Source organism: Rhyacophila brunnea, unplaced genomic scaffold (assembly GCF_057557595.1).
Source record: "Rhyacophila brunnea isolate RB1 unplaced genomic scaffold, BYU_Rbru_1.0 scaffold_7, whole genome shotgun sequence".
Taxonomy (NCBI): Eukaryota; Metazoa; Arthropoda; class Insecta; order Trichoptera; family Rhyacophilidae; genus Rhyacophila; species Rhyacophila brunnea.
Window position 1 is genome coordinate 23,080,212 of NW_028233339.1, and position 22,069 is coordinate 23,102,280.

The following is a 22,069-nucleotide window of genomic DNA, read 5'->3' on the forward strand; positions in this document are numbered from 1 at the left end:
CATATAGATAGAATACCTGCGAGACAGTATGCGTACTCGGAGTCTGTCTGGTGGGCGGATGTCTATAAGGAGGCGCCCACTGCATCCCCCTCACCCCGGCAACCCTGTTGTCATCGCCGTTACCAAGTCTATCACTGCTGGACTGGCGACTGTGCGATCCATTCTGCATGTTATGCGGTTCCCCATTCCCTTTAGCCTGGGCAACGGGTCCATTGTTGTTAAAAACTTCCACATTTTTTACTGGAGCCTCGTGGAGTCTTTCGGCGGCATCGGATTTAGACAGAGACTTCTCCGATGCCCTGCCAGGTTGGGAACGACTCGGAACACTGCTGCTGTATATTTCAGATCGAGTGTCTGGTATTTTCGGTCGCGGTTTACCAAACCTAAAACAAAATCAAATATTAATTGATATACCATCATAAATCGCCAGGTGTTCGAATTTAGAACTAATCTCATCTCAGTATAAAAAGTATTAAATGATATGTCAAATGTTAGCATGTGGCGCTCTCACTCAGCAGACAACTAATACTGGTGGATCTATAGCAAAGTAATTCGAAGTGACTTATACCGAGCATATATGGCTATGGTGTTTGGATTTGTGCAACATCTCTAAATAGTATCCTGTAGGAGAAGCCGGTAATGATGAGCACAGATAATTTAATTAAATATATGATTTAATTTATTAAGTTTACCTTAGCATTGTTGACAATGATTTCAATATGGAGGGTTTTTTGTGAGAGAGCGATGACTGTGTGGGAGTTCCTCTAACGATTCCATCCTGACCATTATCCGTTAACCAGTGCTTCAGTGCTGCGAATACAAAAGATAATAAATACAATTGTTGGATGATAATTCCATTTCCAAGTCTAATATTGGGTGAAGAAACCAGAGTCCAATCCCAGGCAAGAAAATAATACTGGGTAATTGTCATAAATTGATTTAATGAATCTTGTGTTTTCAATTTAATGTTGATTGATGATTTTTTGTCAAATTTTTAAATGCAATACAACTAATTATGTACAATGTACAGTAGAAACTCAATTATCCGAACTAATTGGGGATGGGAAAACAATAAATCTGGATAATCGAAAAAATAAAAAACATTCATTTTACTTCCCTTTCAAAAATTCACTTTTTTATATGATTATATATATTAATCCTTTCCAGGCGGATGGCACACCTGTTGTGGCCTCATTAATTGGCCATTCGATATAATTAGCATGTCATTTAAATGTGGTAATTGAATAGTAATTAAATGCTCCGCGGTCAACAAGTTAATCTGTACATTTTTCTTATAATCCAAAGAAAATTACAAATACCTACATATTATAGCACTATGCAAAATGGTTAATAAATAAGCTATGTCTCTTACGTTGATGTGCTCTGCCATAGATTGGATCATTCTGTCTGGAATTATGGTGCAGAGACACTTCTTGTATGGCAGTCTGAAGAGATTCTAAGCTCGATGATTTACGCATCCCGAGAGCAGGTCCAACTTGTACACCTATTTACAAAAAAACATTATTACTTAGATAGAAGAGGCAATCAATTAATTAGGACATAACAAAATATATACCTAATGATCAGCGTCTGTTTCATCTGCTCAGAGAGAGATACTAAACTGATAATTTTATGACAAGAATGGACAGTTAAAGCAATCACTGACTCCATAATGGTAAAACTTAGGAAACGACCAACACTAAAAATATGGGTAGGAAAACACTCGTATGTCAGTGAGCCATATATGTATGTATGTATGAGTCAACAATTTCCAAAAATCATCTTGTCCAGTTTTGACCAAAGATGAACTGAATATGCAATTTTATTCCGGTGCACGCACATATTCTATAAACATTTCCAAAACTAGTCTTTTGCAGTCAGTATAACAGTTGAAAAACATCGTCCAATTTCAAAATGCATCATGTCTGTCTGGTGGCCATTTTCAAATATCATCTTTTTCAGCGTTGCAGAGGGAGTATTTTGAAACTTTCGCTCAATACGGGAAAGTATATAACGTTCCGCAAAACTTTCAAGTGTATGATTGCAAGAACATTGTTTTTTTTTCAATGTAGTGGGTTCTATACACTTTTTTTGTGAATATCTCAAAATAAAACAAAATGGACAAAGTGATTTTTGGAAATGGGCGACTGATACATTATAACGAGGGTATACTGACAGAAAGCATTAAGTCATTAAAACAAGTTCTGAGATAATCGCATTAATAGCATATTTTTTTTTTCAAAGCTTTCTCCCACGTAGAATGTTTTATGTTTTATATATTTTTTTTCTACATTATAAAGAATAACCTTTTTGGCATACAAAACATAAGATTTGATGTTGATAGGTTGTATGGATATTTTTTTAAAAATGTAAATGTAATGTGACCGCTGACATAATGCATTCTGTCAGTAACTATTCGCTAACTTTGACATATTATTAGATAAATGACAATGCATTATTGTTATATTTTTTTATGTTAATGATTAGATTGGTACATAATAATACAAATAAAAATAATATTTTTAATGAAAATAACATTATTTATTTCAAATTAGAGAAATATAGAAAAAATACAATGAAAATAATAATAAATCACAATAATTTTTAAACAGATTTTTTTTAAATTAAATTATTCACCGTAAACTACAATAACATTTCTCTGAAGGGTATGCAGATTGGATAGTATGCTACATATTACGACTAGCCTTAATTCTGATTGACATTCTTTGCATTTCCTTGCACTTGCACATTGCACTTATTCATGAAAACAATTAGATTAGTATCAGTATTAATATTAAAAAAAAGAATGTTCAATATTATTTGTCGTTTTCGGCATCGGAATCATTTATATCGGGCTCCGGAAGTAAGTCTGGATGGCTGTTATTCTCGGCAGATAATTGTTGAAACCACCAATGAAAAATGTCCAGTATTACACTTTTTTCACACAAATCCTTTTTTTTGGCAAAACTTATTTTTAATGGATTTTTATATTATAATTGTGGAATGTTTTCAATTTCTACAAAACAAATTTGGTTGATACGCGAAGCATTTCTAATTTTTAAAATGCTTATTGTTTCGTACACATCACTAAAATTATATTTATATTGAATGGTAAATGGTTTTTCCTTTTCATATTTAAGACATTTCATTTTTAGCAAATTTACGCCAAGTTTTTATTAACTGATTCGATAAAAATTTGAGGTCATAAAAGTCAGTATATTTTAGCTCGTTTGCTTCGTATGGTTTCTTTTTTTAAATGAAACGAGACATTCAAAAATCATTTAGTCATTGGCACAATAAATCGACGCAAACTTTTGCCTGTTTTCTATGGCACTATGCATAGAATCGCATTCCATAGATTCAAGAAAAGAACAGATACTTGCAAATTTCTATTATGGCCTCCGCATGTATCGGAGAAGAAAGATATTTCAGTTACACTCGATGGAAGCTGCTTGAGATACCACATGAGACAACTTCCTATTTCGCAACTCCCTCGCTTTCCATTTATTTCGGTCCAAGCCAAACAAAATCCTTTATTCGGCTTTGGACCTTCGTAAATAGTTAAGTTAAACATATTTAATTTTCTTTTATAATAGAGCAGTGAAACCTCTGTGGATGGTATATGTAACACACTCTGAAGATCGTATGTTACAGTCATGAATAAGGAATCATCATTTGACATATCCTTATCTTTTTCTTTTTCAGAATGACATTCATTTTTCCTTTTCAAATGACTCTGAAAATCCCCTTAAATTATGGAAGCAACTTACTTTGTATTTATAACAAAATATGCACTGGTCCTTTTTTGGTTTGAAAAACGATAAATTATAATTTTTGCAGAACACTCTATGATAGGTTATCTGTGTCAATGGTGATACGCCTTTTTCTGTGCAATAGTCTTTACACAGGCTATACATTTTGCAAATTGTTAATTTACTGTCTAAATATTACCTTATATATAATACCTATGTCCTTTCTCGTGTAGTGACTCTCCATAAACGGGAAGGATTCTATGTGAGACTTTATATGGATTAAATTCTCATTGCTTGTTTTGTGAATAAGGGGATGTTTACCTCTACGATCGTGTAACGTAAACTGTACTCCCACGTCTTCTTGTCCTTTAAATGCGTTAATTACTGATCTATTTGAAATGTGTAAAGTACTCTAAAAAAAAAATTCAGACTCTGACTTTTTGTCCACTCTTGAAAAAGAAATAAGTAACTCTTTAGTTTTGTCTGGATTTCCTTTTTTCATTCCTTGGTTTTCTATCAACGGGAATTTTAATCTCCACATTTTTTAGAATGTAATCTTTTTTGCGATCATAAGAACACATCCAACACATCTTTAATATATTATGTTTTGCTCTTTGAGACGAAGCCATTCTAATAAATTCTTCAAATGGTTCATTGTATTGTTTCACTAATCACTAAAGACAGATGAATTAAAATTGCAAAGGTATGGCCTATGCCCTATGGTGACATCTATTGACAAAATTTGTACTGACAGAATGCATTATGTCACACTTAATGCATATGCCATGTTACAAGTCCTGTATTTTGTACACACAGAACGCATTATAGGTCATATAATGCTTTCTGTCAGTATAAAAACATAACAATATGATTTAATGCAGTTTCTATTTTCTTACCAGTATATCCTATGACTTAGTGCGTTTTACCAGAACGTAGAGCGTAAAATTCTAAGAATTTTGGCATTTAAAACAGAAAAACAGCAAAAACTCACTTAATGCATTCTGCAAGTATACCCTCGATAATATGTACATTTACGAATGGAAATTCGAAAAAATTATAATCAACTTACAAAATGTTATTATTAAATGAGATAGCATTTACTTGTAAAATTTCATTTTACGATAGTGAAATATGTATTGTAGTATTTTAAATTACACAAGAATATAAAAAATATTTGTAGCAATAAACGATTAAGACTGGATTGTACTTACAATGAAATTAATAATTTGATAGATTGTATCTTTTCTCTATGTATGTATGTTTATTTAATGCAAATACACTTCTTTCAAGGGATATTTTGTATTAAAATCAGTTAAATTGTAAAAATCAAAATATCATTAACACAATATAATATCCTGTTGGCACGCTCAGTACAAAAACCAGACTGACAAAACGGAAGAAAAGTGTTAACGTAGATGTCTTATAAGGCTCTAGTAAATGATATGAATTCTAATAAGCAATACTAATATGTGGCACACTTTCTAGGTCACATTCTTGAGCTAGTGTCATACCATTATTGGCATTCTTCTGTTCTTTGATTTTCTTGTATGTGCCTGTGTTTTTGGCATCCATGGCTGCGTGCCGCTTCTCCGACATGGACCTTCGGCCGATGGCATCTCGCGAAAAGCCTCCCGTGTCGCCACCGCATCCGCTTTCGCTTCCTGACTCCCATACGCCACCTGGTCCACTCCTGAAGAGAAAATATGATTATATTGATAACATTTCCATAATTTTATTATTCATATCAATATTCATTAAAAATTGGAAAAAATTTTAGTATGCTAATCATCATCGGTCAATACATTATTGATAATGGAATGTTGTGTACAATTATTGACCTACGAAAAAATAATTGTTTTTGGCAGGTATCATTTATACTTTCACAATTTTTTTTGACCAGTCTAATCCTATGAAGATCATATGGGCCTCCACAGAGTAGATGTTTGTATTAACAGATTCTTTTCACGAGAAATGAATGCTAGCCACTTGTTCAAACTATTAGGTCCATACTCTGACTCCAAACACATATTGGAAAACAATTCTATGTGTGTTTGTCAGACCCAAGATTTGAACCTGGGACCCACGACATTATAGGCTGACGGGTTAGCTGCTCGGCCTTTGTGAGCATATTACATATGGGTATTTCACAAAATATGTACCTATATATATATGACAATATTAAAATAAAAAGACAAGGAATGAGAAAGCTTTTCCAAATTTGTATTGATTTATGAAACCTACTTGTTAGAACTATAATCCTCTTCAATGATGACATTATGATGCGTCGGAGTAGGCCGAATATTGTTATGTCGAAGCGAATTAGGAAGATGCATCGATCTGTGCGTGTGCTGGCCGTGCTCTCGGCTCCCGTTCACCGTAGACGTGTCTCCTTGCGTCGCTATACAATAACTCTCGTTTCGAAGACCGGTCAATCGATCGATCACGGGATTCCACCCATCCAACTTCCCCCACTCAAAGCTGTCACGCTTCATTTCTCTGTCGCTAGATTCTCTCATCTTGGCATCCCTATCGAGAAACCCTCTCTCGTCCGTTTGATTGCTTATCCAACTCGTGTTGTTATTATTTATGTTCACGATGGAAGAATGCTTTTTAGAGTTTGTGGAGTGATTGCTCGTGTGGGAGTCACTCAGTTTATTCGAATTCGTATCGAATTGGTGGGAATTTTTGTTGTAGTTATTATCTAAAGATACAACAGACTTATGGCTACTGTTCTGGTCTCTGGTGGAGGACATGTTTGAGTCTAAGGACTTGTGGGGGGAGCTAGGGTTGAATATCACAGTATTATGGGACGGGGAGAATGAGCGGGAATGAGACATATTGTTATCGCTAGTGTTCGACGACTCGTTGACACTGGGAGGCGTGTCGTCTTTCCATCTGGCTATGCTATCCATGCTATCTGTAATGACAGATAAAAACATGACATTAATAATATAACTGCCGATTACATGGTTACACGCCAATTTAATGGTGAAGAGCAAACTTTTCTATTAATTCTACAGTTAATGATGTCAACACCTGTTTCAGGCTAAAAACCCTATTACATACATAACTCTCCACCATAGATCGCAGCAACGTCATCAAACAGAAAGCAGAGAAGGAGTCACCCATTCAGTTATATAAAGGGCCGCTTAGACCTTCATTATCATTGAGTTCAGCTCAGTCTAATATCTAGTTCGCCAAGTGAAGTACATTAAACTCGCTTGACCACTGAAAAGGGATGCACTGTATTCATCGCACTATCACAGTCAAGCAAGGTAGTCGATTAAACCAGGGTACATAATAAGACTCACTGTTCAAATTTTACTATACAGGGTTTTCTTAATTGACTTTAATTATTTTTAATTACTTTAAAATTTTAATAAACTATATAAACTTCGATCACAACCCACGACTTTATGGATGAAAAATCTTCCCCTTAAACACTTTAATACTAGGTTGTGTTTACATTTCTTTACATGAAATACTATTGATTGACTAATGCAATATATGTATAGAAATAACAGTTGCGTTAAAGAATATTATTGCAATAGATATTATATTGTGTAGATAAAATATAATAAGATGGCAGTTCTTACCAGTTCTACGGGCTATAGTTAAAGATATGTTTCCTTGAATATTACTTCTAGTGTGAACTAAGGCTCTTCTCAAGTTTTCCATTGCTTCTGCATTTGACTGTCCGACTAATGATACACCATTGATATTAAGCAATTGATCATTAGTATGTAGTCTGGAAAATAGAAAAATTACATATTATTTTAGTTTCGATACAAATTACATAATATTAATTAGTCATAATAAGGATGACACGAAGATGAGTTCATTTATAATAGAAATTAATGAAATAAGTAATGAAACAATATCCAACTATTGTGAAGCAAAAAATACTAGCTCTGCTTTTGTTTTATCATCATGGAAAAATAAGGGATATCAAAATGCCTATTACAGAAGCACTTACTGGCTGGATAACATTCATATTCATAGCTGGGCAGGTACAATAACGATATCTAATCTCAGTCAGAAGAGGATGATTAAGATAGTGGTGAAAATAATTAATTACCTTCCATCTCTGGATGCAGCGCCGCCATGCAAAACAGACTTGATGAAAATTCCCAAGTCTTGGGGATTGGAGCCGACCGTGACCTTTCCTTTGACACTGATTCCAAGACCAGCTTTTTCGGAATCGTGCACCGGAATGTCTAATCTCATCACGGAGCGGTGTCTTAGACCCAATACCTATAAATAATAATGATAACATGTTGACATTACATCTAGTCTTTACAAGAGATTCAAAATTTTCTTGTTGGTAATTCATGATAATTACTGTGTGCAAAAGGGAAAGGGATATACATAAATCTAAAATCACTATTATCCAGGAAAGTTAAAAGATTAAGTTTTGCATGACTTTGTATGTCTGTTTTTGTAAAAATTACTAATTCAGCAGCATTGATTCGACTCACCCTTTACTTCTTTACTCAAATATACATTACGGTGGATTAGACACATTCAACATTTTTTTTAATTATAAGACTTATTTCCCTATTCCCTTCACACACAAATTTATCACTTTTGAAATACAAAAAATATTTTATAACACAAGTTTCACCTACAAAATATGTGTGTCATTGTTGTAATCAGACGGTTTAGTATAAAAGTCTGAACTTACCGTATTAGAATTGTTAAGAGCATCTTGCAGCGACTGATCTGATTTATTGATGTGATCACGGTGAAGCAGATCCTCTTTGGATGAACTCTTTTTGACGTGTCCTCGCATCGAATGATTGTGATTCTGGTTGAAGACATTAATTATCGACGACACTCTTCCAGAGTCATCTTTATTGGGGACATCCTTCATCATAGAATTTAGACCAATGCTGTGTGGTTGGCCGATATTGTTCTCTTTATATTTTGTAGGGCTTGGCTGGGGTTCAACTCGCTAAAAAAAATTGACATTGATATTAAATCATTTTTCCTACTAATAAGTGAACAAGTACAAATAAACAAATGTAAAACACTTGAACAGGTTGAATTTTTTAAATTGCTTTAACACCGTTCATAGCTGTGATAAAGTGATATCATACGAGTCAAAATTAACTATATGTTACCTTACAAAGATGTAATATAATGTAGAGTTTAGTTTACCTGAGTTCTGGTGTGGACAGCACTAGCTGCCTGTACGGGAGCGGTCTGAGGTCGATCGACAACAATGGTGACGGTGGACTGGGCGGGAGTACTTCGAAGAAGAGCCACCACCTGCTGCTGTGAAAGACCGCTCACCGCCACGCCGTTCACGGACACCATTCGATCCCCAGCTCGAAGACGGCCATCGGATACGGCGGCACCCTATTGGCAAGGAAAAGTAAATGTGAATGATATAAAAACAAATCAACAATACTAATTCTGGTGCAAGAATCATAACGGTGATCGGTAGATGATGATTGAGATTGTTCCTAGATTAGATTTGGACAAAATTATTTATGACTATTATAATATTAGGTCGTTATAGTAGGGCATGGGGATATTACTCAAATCATTTTATTTTACATCATTAACGTAAATAACTTGACATATATTGAATCTGATACATGTGACAGCGACACGTCGTACTGTAGACAGTTTTTTTTCCTTTATCCTAAAAATGGAATTTATTGTTTTTCTTATTGATGGACTCAATTTGCTATTTGACAAAATCATGCTAACAGTATTGCTTGTGAATAGATGTTGTTTGAGATTTCTCATCTCAAAAATTCTTAAGAAAAAAATAATGAGAATAATTTGATTCTGTTTATTTTTCAAAAATTTCATAATTCTCAATTTTCAAGAAATCATCAATATTTCAAAAATTCAAGATTTTTTTATTGAGTCTGGGTTGAATTTGACTGATATTTATTTGATATAGTTAAAAAAATATATCAGAATCTGGACAAGTGCAAATTTCTCGAGAAATCAATAAACCGAACTGAAATTAAAGAGACTTGAATATTCTTGATTCTCGAATATTAAGAGTCGAAAAAGTTGAAAAATCATAAGCTCTGCTAATTTTTATAAGTTAATTTGTATAATGTACTGTATATAATCTGTAAAATGATAAAGATAACAAATGCTCAAATAGAATGAAATACACTGCAATGAATTCAAAAACATTTTAATAAACCAACAATAAAATAAATTTCACCTTGGGTAAGATATTTTTTATGTATATGGGGCAAATGCCTCCTGTTGGATTATCTCTTGTCGTGATGGTGAAACCCAAGCCTTTCTCTCCTTTAACAAGAGCCACTGTCGTCATCTGTCCTCCTCTAACTGACACTTTCCCTCTCTGTCCCACTCCTACCTCCACACCACTCCCACCGCTGTCTGTAGTATTTGTGGGGCTCACTGGAAAAAAAAGTGATCACATTATTATAGAATCATTTTTTAGGTGTCCTGTTTAATATGACAGACAACCACAGATGACCGTTACAATTAATAACAACAAAAAATTATCTAATTCATTTGAGTGTTAAAAAAAAATCAGTTGCATTACTGGTAAGAATGAAAAATATTTGGAACTACTTGGAAATACTTTAACAAAACTTACTTTGGTTAAAATTAGCCAAAACCAAAAAAAATATATTGTACACAAAACGATTGGCATTAATAATGGAACCTTACATCACAGCAACAAAAGATTAGGTATGATGCATTACAGGTTACGGTTACAGTAATACTGCAGAAATAAGACAGCAATACTTTTATAAATTTAGTTTTCATAGACACAGGATACGGATTATGGTTTACAATAATATAATATGTGACCAATGACAATATCACTAAGTATGTATTTCATCACACAGAATGTGGGAAGGTGTGGTAAATGTATTTCATTAAGTAAACAATGAATAATTGAAGATTAGATTAACTTAAAAGTAGACATGTATTAGGTTTGACAAGGATAAGAAAAATTACAAAATTTTCACTTTGTTACTATTACATAAAGAATTGTGTAGGTAACATAATTGTTTTTTTTTTATAAACTTGTCCAATAACATCACATTAATATCTAACTATGCTAAATTTTTAAATTGCTAGGTCAATAATAACAAAAGCTTTTAAAAATGTTCAGGGAAGTCGAGAATCATATAGGTAGGAATCGTAAATAAGGTAAAAAAATTACTTGGTAATAATTCTGGTAATCGGTCCAAAGGTCTTTCATGTGCATGTGCTGGTTGAACTGTGCTATTTACACCTGACACCCATCTAAGCATGTCCTCCACTCTGGAATATACCATCAGATTAAATATAATGGTAAATTGAACAATTTTTTTGTTGTTATTTACACACAGTTATAGATAAATACACATTATTTATCCTCTGTTTTAATGTATCTTGTAAGACACTTGAAGAAATGGCAATAGTAGATTTTCAAGAGGTTTATAGAAAAACTGAAAACATGAGATGTTTGATCAATAAATTAACCATACAAAAAAGTATCATTGGGAAAGGTTCAAAATTCTCTGAGCAAGATACAATAAATTCTGTGGTGTTCTGGTAAAACTATGGAAGTCTACTTTTGTCGAAAATGAGCTTTAAAATCAGTTTTGGATTAAAGTATGTAGGTGATCAGTGAAATTTGAGGATAACACTTGATTTAGGTGCAAATATTTTTAATTAAGTTTTCTGTAATAACTAATAACTGTAATAGCTTCCAACTAAAACATTTCGGAACACACAGAAATATAAAGAGATTTAATAATATATGAAAATACTCACAATATATGTGAATGAGAGCCAATCCGGAGCAAGCTACGAATATTGTATACATTTTATAGTACTGCTATAATTATCATCATTAGTATCATAGTCTCGTCTCAGTCAGACATTTCAGATTATAATATTAATTTTTATTCATATAATATAATATATTAGATTCTTTAATTCAAACTATTTTTTTCTTTCTGGAAATGTCAAACAATAATAAATTTATGAAAATAATTTACCTGTGATTTTGACTATTAATTATACTAGTGTCTTGTCCTAATGGCTCCTTTCGTGCAGAATCTCTCGGTAAGCTTTTCGTATTGCAGACTTGTATTCTTTCAGCGGCATCTGTCCACCCCCCACTTCTGAAATAAAAATTAAAAATTAACCCTGTCTCGAGTACTACTTCATAACTTTATTTGAAGTAAAATTGTATGTAAATAAAATAGTTATATACTATGATCGACTATGTCTATTTGGTCAGGAAAATCCCTACAAAACCAAAAAAAAAAAAAAAACATCCTTACCCGGGGCCTGAAAATTGCATAGAAAGCCTATTTGACTGCCGCTGGAACGGTTGTGCAGCGTTGGGCATAAGTTTGTTGGGATCTGGGTAATTCATCATCTGGTGGTGTTCTTGAATCTGTGGAGACTTATCATTGGAATGTGAGATGATGTGAGGACTAGGGACATCCCGAAAGACCACAGCGGCTGACCAGCGTTTGGATGCCATCTGTAAGCAAATGAAGTTATTTTATATTGAATGATATATTTCTAGAAGCTTATAATAAAGAAATCTCACAGATGTTGCCCAATGGTTAGTGAATCCAATCCTGAGAATTTGGGATTTAATTTTGACCCGAGATTAGGCCTGAAATTATAAAATGCAGAGGAGCGGGTAACATGTCAGCTTGCAATGCCCCTATGGGTCCCGGGATCGAATCGCAGGTGTAGCAACATATAACTTGACATGGTTAAAATTTTAATAATAATAATAACATCAAGATTGTAATAATTATGCAATTTAAATTAGACCAGGATTCCAGATGCAGGTATTAGATTCCCTGTTTATAGGGCTGATATTAATTACTATTTCAATTATTTAGCCAATTTGCTAGTACTTGTATACGTCGAAATAACCTAATAATACCAAAATATACAGAATGTAAAAATGTATTATTGACCTGCGGTTGATTGAGGGGTATATTGTCTTGGTTAAGGGTGGGTTCACTTCCTCTCCGAACCTGCAACCCTCCAGCAGCGAGATCCCCTCCGTCGCCAACACCCACGTCCACACCGCATGCATCAGCCGCACCAAGCCCCAAGCTACTTCCACCCTGGAAATATCATACACATACTGTTAGTATTGAAAGCATATTTTTTACTATAATTTATTTTGCCACATCCACTCTCAAGACAGAGAATATGGCCAGGCAATGCAAGGACACATTTTTACCAAAACTATGTACTTTTCTAATCTATGAGCTTAATAACTTTTTAATATTATAATTTTTTTGAAAGTTTTTTTTTCTAGTTTTGTCATAAAAAAAAGAAACATTGCTTTCTAATAAATATAAATTTATATAGTTCCAGAACAGAAAAAGTATCATGTAGCGGCGTAACTTCAAAAAGAGACCAATAGATGGTGCTGCCCATTGACAACATTTGATACCACAGATAGTTGTACTAATTTATGAGTGTCAAGTCGAATAAATAACATTACCATTCGAGGTAGAGAGACTGTGGATATTCCTGAGTATATAACTGTCTGCGAAAGGAACGGAGATAAATCTAAAATCCCTACTTTTCAAGACAGCCAAAAGAAGATTTAAAAACCTTACAAAAAAATTGATTCTCTGTTTTGCTAGTTTTATTATTGATCCATTTTTTAGTGATAACAAAATATGTGAGAAAGATTCTGACAAATAGATTATAATTAATGACAAAATAAACTCACTGACTAAATCACTATTATGGAAGTTTCCCAGCGCTTTAATAAAAATAAATGGTCAATAAATTCGAGAAATGCACTCAAGATTAAAACAAAATAACAAAATAGGAAATTCCATAAATTGAGGCATTCTAATTGTTTTAAAAAAAAATCACATGTTTCGCAATATTAAAATGTTACCTAACATTATAATTTATGACATGAGATCATATTCGTGACTTTTGCATGTTCAATTTTAGATTTTTAATCGAGCGAAAAAATGTACAAAAAATGTCGACAAACGTTTTGGGAGTGCACATCAACAATGCACATATTACGATAAACTATTTTATACAAATAAAAGAACAAGGATATTCCCACATTATTGGCATATTTGTTTTTTTATTATCATTATAAAAATGTAGCCAATGGAACCACCATAATTTATTATAAACAGTTTCAAATCTTAACATCCATCTTTTACACAGAGAATAGGTAATTAAATATATATTTTTTTATTATTGCAAATATTTGTCATAATCATAAGTACGTACTGTTAAAATACCAGTTTTAACCAAACAGGCATTTAGAATTCAAAGGACAAATAATTATAAAAGCTGTTTATTGATAAACATTCTGACTCACATTAGGATGGTATACATACGTTATGCAAAATACAAGACAAGAATGATCAATGTTGCTTTGTGTGTTTCATAAAATATGAGAACCACGAAAATAATATAATATCGCGTTTTATTGCCATTAAGAAAAATTAAGATAATTAATTAAAAATAATATCGAAAACACCCAAGACTTTTTTTCTGAAAATGTATCCGGAACGCAAAAAAACAGATAAAACGAGTTACGTGTAGGACAATTTCCGTATTTCAAACGTCTGCTATGTGATCTTGGCCGAATCCGAATGTATTATAAAGGTACGTAAAAAAAGAACGTAAATTAAAACACGATAGCATACGGTATTTACAATATTGTAATTTGTAATAATAAAAAATGTCAATACAGACACAAAATTTATAACACGAGTAAGACTTATTATAATATGAATATTATGTCAGACGTCTCCCCACCTAACCAATTTTGATAGAATTAATTAAATTAAATTTTAATGAAGTATTTTCTAAACTTTTGGGGTGTCCAGGTAAGGTAAACTATCTCTAACATTTACATTCACATACTGATACTGATCAAGTGTGTGAAAAATAAAATGACAGCAAATTTTATATCTGTCCTAAAATAATAATAATACCTGTAATAAATAGATAAATACAGGTGAAAGTGTCTGTATCTGCATTGCGGCATATACAACTGAACTCTACCTGCAATGCAATAAGCACGACCCTTACAGATTGTTATCGAATGAATTTTTATAACAAATCATTACTTAGTCATGGGCACTGAAGCCGAAGATAGGAAGAGTGGACGACCCTGTTCATAAACATATGAGTATGCTCATACAAATGTCATTATTTCGTAAACAGACGGATGCGGATGTGGTTAAAAAAATAAACTCCACCTGCATTGCAATAATAGTGCACATTGCAAGTCCGCGTTCGTGTAGTTGCATAATTGTTGACATAAATGCTGCCGGAGTGTCCACACGCGTCCTCTTCTTAATTATCGACACATACCTATATTAATACAATGCATATTGTATGTATGTACTTAAGAAATCTACGCACATTGGAATAATGGTACAATATATTGAAAATTCGCGTGCATGTCCTTTTAATAATCAGATTTTGAATGTAAAGCAATGTCCATTACGTCGATGCAATGAGTATACCTATGACATGACCCGGCTCACGGCTAGCTCAATAATGCTACCGGGCCGTCACTGAGGAGACTAGTGATGAACTAGGAGAGGTGGATCTCCTTTGTAGTATCACAACTTTTGAATTCCCGAATAAAACTCTCAGCTGGTGTGGTGCCGAATTTATCCAGGTACCAGAGTTCACGGTCACACAATAAGGTTAACTGTCATTGTTCCCGTAATTAAATCTCATGAAAGTATCAGTAAACTATTTATTTGTTCACTATAGGATCTCTGTGAAATCTTTCACAAATTCCCAAAAAGTCACACCTAATTCAGAGAATGTATACGCAGATATTCTTTGGATATTTTTGATTCATGAAATATTTTCCCATAAGAAAGAAAATATGAATTATTCTTTGGTCACACAGTATTAGGTTTATAAAAGAATAGAATTATTTTATTGTTGTTTATAAAGTTTATTTATGTTCACAGTGTATTTACAAATATTTATTTGTGTTTACAGACTTGTTTACAAAAGGTTTGCTTAATGTTTACAAATTTATTTACTAAAATTTGTTTTTATGTTTATGAATTTGTTTACTAAAATCTATTTTATGATTATGTTTACTTAATAAAGTTTCAAAAATTTATTTTATAATCCCGAAAAGATTTGTAAAATTTATTATTACAGACTGAGTTTATTAATTTGTTTTTATAAAACAAATCCGATCGCGTAATTTATCCCGATTACGTCACCTCGTAGGATGAGTAATGAAAAATAAAATTACTCCGCGTGTACGTCACTACCGGCAGATACGTGCTATTCGCGCTGCGTTTTAGCGGCCGACGTCACTACCGACAGATACGTGTTATTCGCGCTACGTTTTGCCCGTCGAAGGGGACTTACTGGTACGTATGAATCGCGAATGTACTGAGAACCATGTCTCACAAGCTTGCAGTGAGGACTGCTGCTTGTTGAAGATCGCTGGTGAAGAGTGTAGAAACTAATGATTTTACGGGAAAAGTGGTCGCCTTTTATACCCTTCGGATAGAGGTTTAACAGGAAACAGTCCGTAAGGGATAGCAGATGTATATCTTTCTCTCACGGGATGAATTTACGTATATCTCCCGTTCCTGGCAACTTTCTAATAGAGATATCTTCTAATTTAGTCGGGTTAAATTTACTCTACTTTATTTTCGCAAAATTAAGACTTAATAGGGGTGTTTTAAGCACCCTCTAGAACATGTCCCTTAAATGCGCAGTTGGGATGACGTAAGCAAAATAGTTGATTTTATATGATTTTTCGTGTTCAAACGAAGGGGAAAGTTTCTAGCTTTCCAACGAGGTATCGGAATAAGTATTCGGGTACTAAATAAGGGAATGGCAGTCTTTAAATTTAAAATGTCAAAATGAAAGGTTGACACCCACGTACTAGTCCTTTCCACCACTCTTGGCCTTTTTAGGCCAATAGAATTTTACTAAGCTTTAATAAAACTGTTTGAAGCCGCAGAAATTTTCTCATTCGATATCTACCTTTTGGGGCGAATATTATTACGAGAAAATACTATAATATTATACTTAACATTTCAACTTAAATATATAAATGCTTAATCCTAACAAGATGTTATACATAAGTAGTTACTAACTTATTTAATCTTGCATAGTGACTTTTATATAGTAATATGGATGTAACCTTGAATCTATTTTTACCTCGCGAGCTAGCACAGCTGGGCCGTGCTTTTGCCAGAAATAGATTTTCTTTAAAGTTCAAGGTTGCGTGAGAATTCGTAATTTTAGTTGTAATATTTGATTCTTTTATTACTTAGGATGTGATTAAGATTTATTATTGTTTATGGGTAGAAACCCATCTATACCAGAATCTTAAGTTTTCCCAATGGCTACTTTTACAATATTCATTACAGTCAGCAAGTTATAGCATTAACAAAATCTATAATTATAATTACGCGTCTATAAACATAGATACGCGTTTACAGTATTTTTATAACGGTAGTTAGCTTCTATCTTGTATTGATAAAATTAGTATAAAAATTCTTTATTCACAATTATACAATATATAAATTCATAAATATTCAATTTTCTTTTCCAATTTTCATACACTTCCATTATTGCTATAAAAGTTATTGAAGCATGTACTTGCTAAATTTTACGTAAACAATCTCTTCCATAACTTATTTTCTAAGTTTAATGGAGATTTCCCGGAAATTATTTTCAAAAAATACATCGCGCTAATCTACGCGACGTGTCATCTCGAGGCCTGTGGTCACAGCGCTCCGATTACACTGGAGCACTCTTGACTTTCGGAGGCGAAAATTTTTTACGTAAAATTTTATTACATTTACAAAGAAAAGGTTAACAACATACATTTTACTTCCTAATACTAAACGATTACGCTAGTGGTTACCTGTTCATGGTCTTTTTGACCATTTCATTCTTGATTCTTCCATAGTTTTAGAACCATGGGACTTATATATCCTGTCTGAACCGTGTCGTGAGGTTGTCGCATGGCTATTGAGAAGTAGAATTGACTACAAGGCTAGATTTGTATGGTTATGTCGTTAAACCATACTCTGCCCCAAACACTAACTGAAGGTCGGCGTTTTTGTTCGTGTCACCTACCTAATATAAATTACTATAATATTTAAATACTATTTCGCATACACACAATCAAGAACAATATACGTAATAGAAACTGTGTTACCCTGAAGAGATCAGGACTGGCCGTCCCAACAGAACTCCCGCTGGCCCCATCTCCGCCGTGATGAAGAGGAGCGTCGTGTCTTCCCTCGAGGGTGACCACCAGGGTCTCCCGGTCGTCCGCGACGTCCTTCAACTGGTCGTCCGGGTCCAGAATGCCTCCTGTCTCCGAACGAAGGTTCCGTACTACCACCCATGACTCTGAGCCCTGAAACAACACAAAAAATGGAACATTAGAAACATATTTTTTTTTAATTCAAGTTGGAAAACCTTCGCCGTCATCGTGGATTTCATGGGGAAAACAACCCTTGCAAAAAATAATAGCGCAAGTAGTTGGCACTCCTTTACTTGAAATATCAAACCATCTCACAATAAATATATTATAATATGTCAGTACAATAATAATCCAATGTTTATGAAATGTACGTAAGTACCTACATCAATGACAAATTAAGAGTCGAGCAGGTTGATTCAGTTATAGGGGTTATCGACTAGGGTAAAATTCTTACAATGCTGTTTCTGTAAATAATCCGTATATAACACTAATAATACATCCATCCGTATGGCTTCATAGATAATCGATTTTTACAGAAGCACAAAAAATAATTCTACCCCTAACGTTATCATAATATAAATAATTACAAGATAAAAATAACTTTTTATATACCACGTTTTTAAATTTTCTGTTGAATCATCTACACTTGACAATTCTATGTATTAATAATAAATACTTTTTTTGTACTTGATAGAAACACTGAATAGATATTATAGAATACTGAAATGTCATTTTGACATTTCATATTGATTTCCATACTAACGCACGTATATATTAAGGTGATGTCTCTAGGTAAAGTTGTTATCGAAAAATAGCTAGAAAAGTTTATTAATCGGTAGATATATATTCAAAAGTAATGAGAAAAATAAAATAAAAAATTAAGATGTATCGTGGAGTTCTATATACCAAAAATACGTGTCAAATTCGGTACATTTCTATCGGGTGGTAAGAATGAATGACATAAGATTTATTATCAAAATTACGATAAAAATATAAGTACCTAAATCTATTACCTAGCGAAACGCTAAACGTAAATTGGAATTTATTATATCCTTATATCTTTTTTTTTAAATTTAAAAAACATCGATTTAGAGGTTAGAAAGCATGCAATTAAAATCGAAATATGTCGGTTTAGACGCAATTTATCGCAAAAAGCGATTAGCGTTTCTATTAAAAATATTATTTATTAATTTTTACGGCAGTTATTTAAATTTAATCTTGTATTTTTGTATATTAACAAATCGATAGAAATCGAAACCATAATAATTGCTCGAATTGGCAACATGCTGACCGTATAGTGCTGCCGTCGTGGAATTATTTGGAAACAAAATATCTTCATACAAAATACACACACAACCATAACATGACGTTGAAAATGAAACTCACACATAGACAAGACAAAATAACATTTCTCTGCATTTTGACAAAAATCAGTTTATTAGTTTGAGGCGAAATTGCCATATGAATAAAAATAACTTGATAATTGAAATTACAATATTAACTTAATTTACGTAGAAACCTGCCTATATTCAAAATTTGAAACTGCGAATTATTTGCAATTAGTATTTGCTTAAATTACAACTGTTTTTTATCATTATTTATGATAAAAATAATAAACAAATCTCGCATTTTAACATATGGTAGCATTCGTGCTCTCGATCGAATATCGGGTTTATGACAATTATTCTTCTTTATTTTGCCATTATTAGGTATATTGTTTGAAAACAGGAAGGAATCGACTCATCAGTAACATTTTTGTCAAGTAAGTAAACTTTTCAGTGTATAATAAATAATATTATTATCGTACATCAAAATGACAAACTATGTCACGCAGTTTTGATTGTCAAACAAACATTCAAAAATTATTGAAAAGAGTTACATATACTGTATTTTCAATCACCATCATGCATTTATCATCAATATATATTATTTTAGGCGTAGACTCATCGTTTTCGTAGAATTATAAATACTTTACGTTAGTTTGAGGTTATGTTTATGACAAATGTCATCGAGCCCATCTTGTACGTTTTGTAAATTATCTAATAGATAGTGAATTTCTTTCATTCGCATAATATGATTGTAGAACCGAATTTACTAAAATAATCTTCCCTGGCTCACAAAATGGTAGGTTTACAATTTTCTTAATAATATATTTATTGGTTTTATAGACCATCCGGTCATACACTAGATTCATTTTCATTACATGCTTTGGCATAAAAACAAGAATTCATTACATCTTGTACACATGATGTAGCGATTGTCTCGAATGAGGAGTTGACATATTATTGCCCATCATTATTTGTATTTTTACTGCTAAATACTTGAATTAATGAGGAAATATGGATAATGTAATAATATTTTTTTCCTATTGTTTCAGTATGCCGAATGCTGGTCCGGAATTGGAGGAAGATTTGTTGGTGAGAGGGCATGTTGCTGACAATGTCCTCAGCTCCTTTTTCGAATACTTCAACCTCACTCTCTTCGAAAAAATAGCTGAGCAGACAAATTTATATTCAGCACAAAAAAGGGACTTGTGGTCGGTGAATACGAATTCGAAATTCGTATTCACCGGCATCAAAATTATGATGGGTACATTAAGGTTTCCGCAGACTCGAATGTACTGGTGTTATGATCTAAGCATTCCAATCATTAATCAAGCAATGCCCAGAGACGGGTACTTCGAACTGCGGAATCACTTTCATTTTGCAGATAACACTGCTGACCGCACGGGCTGCACAGATAAACTTTGGAAGATTAGTCCCTTTTTAAGTGAGGTTCTAAAAAAATGCCATACTTTGCCCAGACCTGCTCATAACTCCATCGATGAGCAAATGATGCCGTTCACTGGCCGCTGTAGACACAGGCAATTTGTGCTTAACAAGCCAAATCCTGTAGGCCTTAAAAATTTTGTTCTCGCGGCCAGAGATGGATTAGTGATAGATTTTCACATATATGTAGGGAAGGGAACGGTATCAGATGGAGATATGAAGCAGTTCGGTCTGGGCGCAAGTGTGGTCAAGTTACTCTGCCGGACTCTCCCCAATCCTCCTGCATTGTCTATACTGATCGTTTTTTCACTAGTTTGAAGCTCGCCGATTCGTTACTTCACGACAAAATGTTCTTAACTGGAACTGTCAGAAGTAATAGACTCGGCGATGTGATTAAGAAATTAAAAAAACGATAAGGCAATGCAGAGGGGAGATTGGGATGAGAAGGTTCGGTAGGATGACAAAGTCTGTGTAGTCAAGTGGAAAGAAAATAAATCCGTGTTATTATTTTCCACTGCGGTCGGCAGTACTCCTGTTGGTACCTGCATGCGATGGTCGAAGGAAGTAAAGAGGAAGATCAGTGCCACTCAGCCGGCCATTGTAAAGCACTACAATATGTCGATGGGTGGCATTGATCTTTGCGATCGGATAATTACTTATTACAGGACTGCGATGAAGACATGCAAATGGCCTGTGAGGGTTTTTAACCACTTTGTGGACTTGGCGGTGGTAAACTGTTGGCTAATGTATATGCGGAATTGTAAACTAGAAAATGTACCCCGAAAGGATATTATGGGACTGTTGTCGTACTGAATCAGATTAGCGAAAGCTATTATTCGGTATGAAGATCGGGTAGCCAACATTTTAACACTGCCAGCACGAGGTCGGCCAAGAAACATGTCGACATCGCAGGTAGACACAGAGCCACCAGCTCGCAGGAGAACGGTTGCCCCCCAACCGATCGCTGAGGTATGTTTGGACAGCGTTGGCCACCATTCAGCATCCGTGTGCAGATACCCTGGATGCAAGTGCCGCACCAGGTATATTTGCATAAAATGCAATATATACGTGTGCACACAATTTTGCTTTGAACTGTATCACACAGTATAGGATGCAGCTCAAAGCAATTTTAAAGTACATATTTAGGGTTTTATTTCATAATTTTAACTAATTTTAAGTGTAAATATATTTAATTATCCTATTTATAAGGTTTTTGTATTATTTTTATTGTGTAATGTTCTATTAAAATTGACCACTCCTATGAACAAGTTGTTTTCTTTACCTTCCCTAAGTTTATAGAGTAGGTAATATTCATC

General features: G+C 33.6%; 1 protein-coding gene and 1 long non-coding RNA gene across 7 annotated transcripts in view; one reads left to right on the top strand and one right to left on the bottom strand.

Moving 5' to 3' along the window:
* Nucleotides 1–22,069, top strand: part of LOC147064641 (uncharacterized) — a 144,540-nt gene that overhangs the window by 66,713 nt on the left and 55,758 nt on the right. The gene's annotated exons all lie outside the window — the stretch shown is intronic.
* The window catches only part of baz (par-3 family cell polarity regulator), a 143,879-nt gene that overhangs the window by 7,449 nt on the left and 114,361 nt on the right, over nt 1–22,069 (bottom strand). For all 6 annotated transcript variants that reach the window (XM_085957492.1, XM_085957487.1, XM_085957489.1 and 3 more), the window contains 15 exons: nt 17,935–18,138; nt 12,695–12,847; nt 12,038–12,243; nt 11,750–11,875; nt 10,927–11,027; nt 9,946–10,148; nt 8,913–9,113; nt 8,437–8,706; nt 7,831–8,006; nt 7,349–7,500; nt 5,994–6,669; nt 5,264–5,442; nt 1,373–1,504; nt 693–810; nt 17–383 (listed from right to left, as the gene is read on the bottom strand). In XM_085957492.1, coding sequence (XP_085813618.1) covers nt 17–383; nt 693–810; nt 1,373–1,504; nt 5,264–5,442; nt 5,994–6,669; nt 7,349–7,500; nt 7,831–8,006; nt 8,437–8,706; nt 8,913–9,113; nt 9,946–10,148; nt 10,927–11,027; nt 11,750–11,875; nt 12,038–12,243; nt 12,695–12,847; nt 17,935–18,138 — 3,264 coding nt within the window. The remainder of the gene's footprint in view (nt 1–16; nt 384–692; nt 811–1,372; nt 1,505–5,263; nt 5,443–5,993; nt 6,670–7,348; nt 7,501–7,830; nt 8,007–8,436; nt 8,707–8,912; nt 9,114–9,945; nt 10,149–10,926; nt 11,028–11,749; nt 11,876–12,037; nt 12,244–12,694; nt 12,848–17,934; nt 18,139–22,069) is intronic.